Source organism: Octopus bimaculoides, chromosome 30, assembly GCF_001194135.2.
Source record: "Octopus bimaculoides isolate UCB-OBI-ISO-001 chromosome 30, ASM119413v2, whole genome shotgun sequence".
NCBI classification, from domain to species: Eukaryota; Metazoa; Mollusca; class Cephalopoda; order Octopoda; family Octopodidae; genus Octopus; species Octopus bimaculoides.
The window spans coordinates 4,111,275-4,113,071 of NC_069010.1; the positions used below are offsets into that span (position 1 = coordinate 4,111,275).

General features: G+C 43.1%; 1 protein-coding gene across 1 annotated transcript in view; it reads left to right on the forward strand.

Annotated features, from left to right (window-relative positions):
• The first annotated feature begins 338 nt into the window (after nucleotides 1-338).
• LOC106882704 (nose resistant to fluoxetine protein 6) overlaps nucleotides 339-1,797 on the forward strand; it is an 11,439-nt gene continuing 9,980 nt past the window's right edge. Inside the window, exons 1-2 of the mRNA XM_014933468.2 lie at nucleotides 339-451; nucleotides 1,062-1,154. Coding sequence (XP_014788954.2) covers nucleotides 1,096-1,154 — 59 coding nt within the window. The 5' untranslated portion in view covers nucleotides 339-451; nucleotides 1,062-1,095. The remainder of the gene's footprint in view (nucleotides 452-1,061; nucleotides 1,155-1,797) is intronic.

Sequence of the window (1,797 nt, forward strand, 5' to 3'; positions counted from 1 at the left end):
TGTGTGTGTGTGTATATATATATATATGTGTGTGTGTGTGTGTGTTTGTGCATATATTTGTGTGTCTGTGTTTGTCCCCCTGCCATCGCTTGACAACTGATGCTGGTGTGTTTATGCCCCCGTAACTTAGTGGTTCAGCAAAAGAGACCGATAGAATAAGAACTAGGTTTACAAAGAATTAAGTCCTGGGGTCAATTTCTTCGACTAACACCCTTTAGGGTGGTGCTCCAGCATGGCTACGCTGAAACAAGTAAAAGAATAATTGTTTTGTCTCTAAAGTCTGAAAAGTTGTGAATTGTATAGTAGTTTGTTGTGTATGATTTAGTACAAGTCTGGCCTATATTTCTTTGCTCACAGCGAACCCCGTACCTGCTCTCCAGATTATCAAAGGATTTGCATTCCAGGCCATCGCCAATGCTTTGGTCTCTGTCGACTCATTTTTCTTACTGAGGTAAGCAGAAAACTGTCATCACCACCACCACCACCACCGCTACCATCGTCATCATCTCATCTTTATTGTTCTTGGCTTTTCTGTCATCAGCATAATTATCATAATAATCAACACCACTACCACCTTTGCTATCATTGCCACCAACACCACCACCACCACCACTACCACTATCGCCACTACTAGCACTACCATCATCATTATCATTTAATATTTTTTGAGATTTTAATGTGTGTGTGTGTGGTTGTGTGTGTGAGTGTGTGTATGTAGTTGTGTGTGAGTATGATAGGCTGTGTGTGTGTGTGTGTGTTAGACTTGTCTGTTTGTACAACACCTACCTCCCACCACAACCGTCCCCCACCTCTGCCTCCCACCACACGCTTCTCTGTCCCACCTCTCTCTCTCTACCACTTTCTTTCTCTTTATCCTCTTCCCTAACCTTCCCTCTACAACAACTTTCTATCAACTACCTCCCACTACTCCCTTCTCCATCGTTTTCCATCCCATTCTACCCTTCTCTGTCACCTACCTATTCAACCCCACCTACCTCTCTCTCTCTCTCTCTCTCTCACACACACACATATACTCACTGTCTTTCATTCTCCCTTTACAGTGGTCTCCTAGTCTCTTACAGTACCCTAAGGGCCATGAAAGCCAATGGTGGCAAGATGAACTGGGTCTACTTCTACATCCATCGATTCTGGCGGTAAGTATCTCCCACACCATAAGACCCTCCTGCTCTGTACACCATTATTATTATTATTATTATTATTATTATTATTGAGTGAGAGAGCAGTGCATGCCATCAAAGTGACACTGGGGTAAAATATTCAATCCCAGTATACCCACTATGACTACCCATCTGATAAGGTTACACCAGGCACATGCATCACAACCATATGTACGCCACATGGTCATCGCATATCAAGGTAAACAGCGCATGACCTTGCAGGTGGGGCCCAGTTAGAATTTTCTTCAGGTCGAGTAGCCCATCCAGCTCAAAAGGTCCCTGAATAAGGTTTGTCTAAAGATGTTGAGCCATGTTTCCAAAGGTGAATTACTCAAACCCCAAAGAATTCCTCTCAACACATGGCTATGATTCTCCCCCACTACTTCTGCTCATGATCAGAGATGCACATATCATCAGCTACTAAGGGACATGCTCAACTGGTTAAGGTCAAACAACTGATGATCAAATCTGTGGTATTGAGCAGAATATTTGCTGTAGCCCATCTTTTTGTACCAAGACAAAACAATGTACATGATAACACTTCCAATCAGTTAAGATCAGAAGCCATGAGAGCCATTGCCTGGTATCGCATCAGGACATTAGCAAATCTGTGGTATTG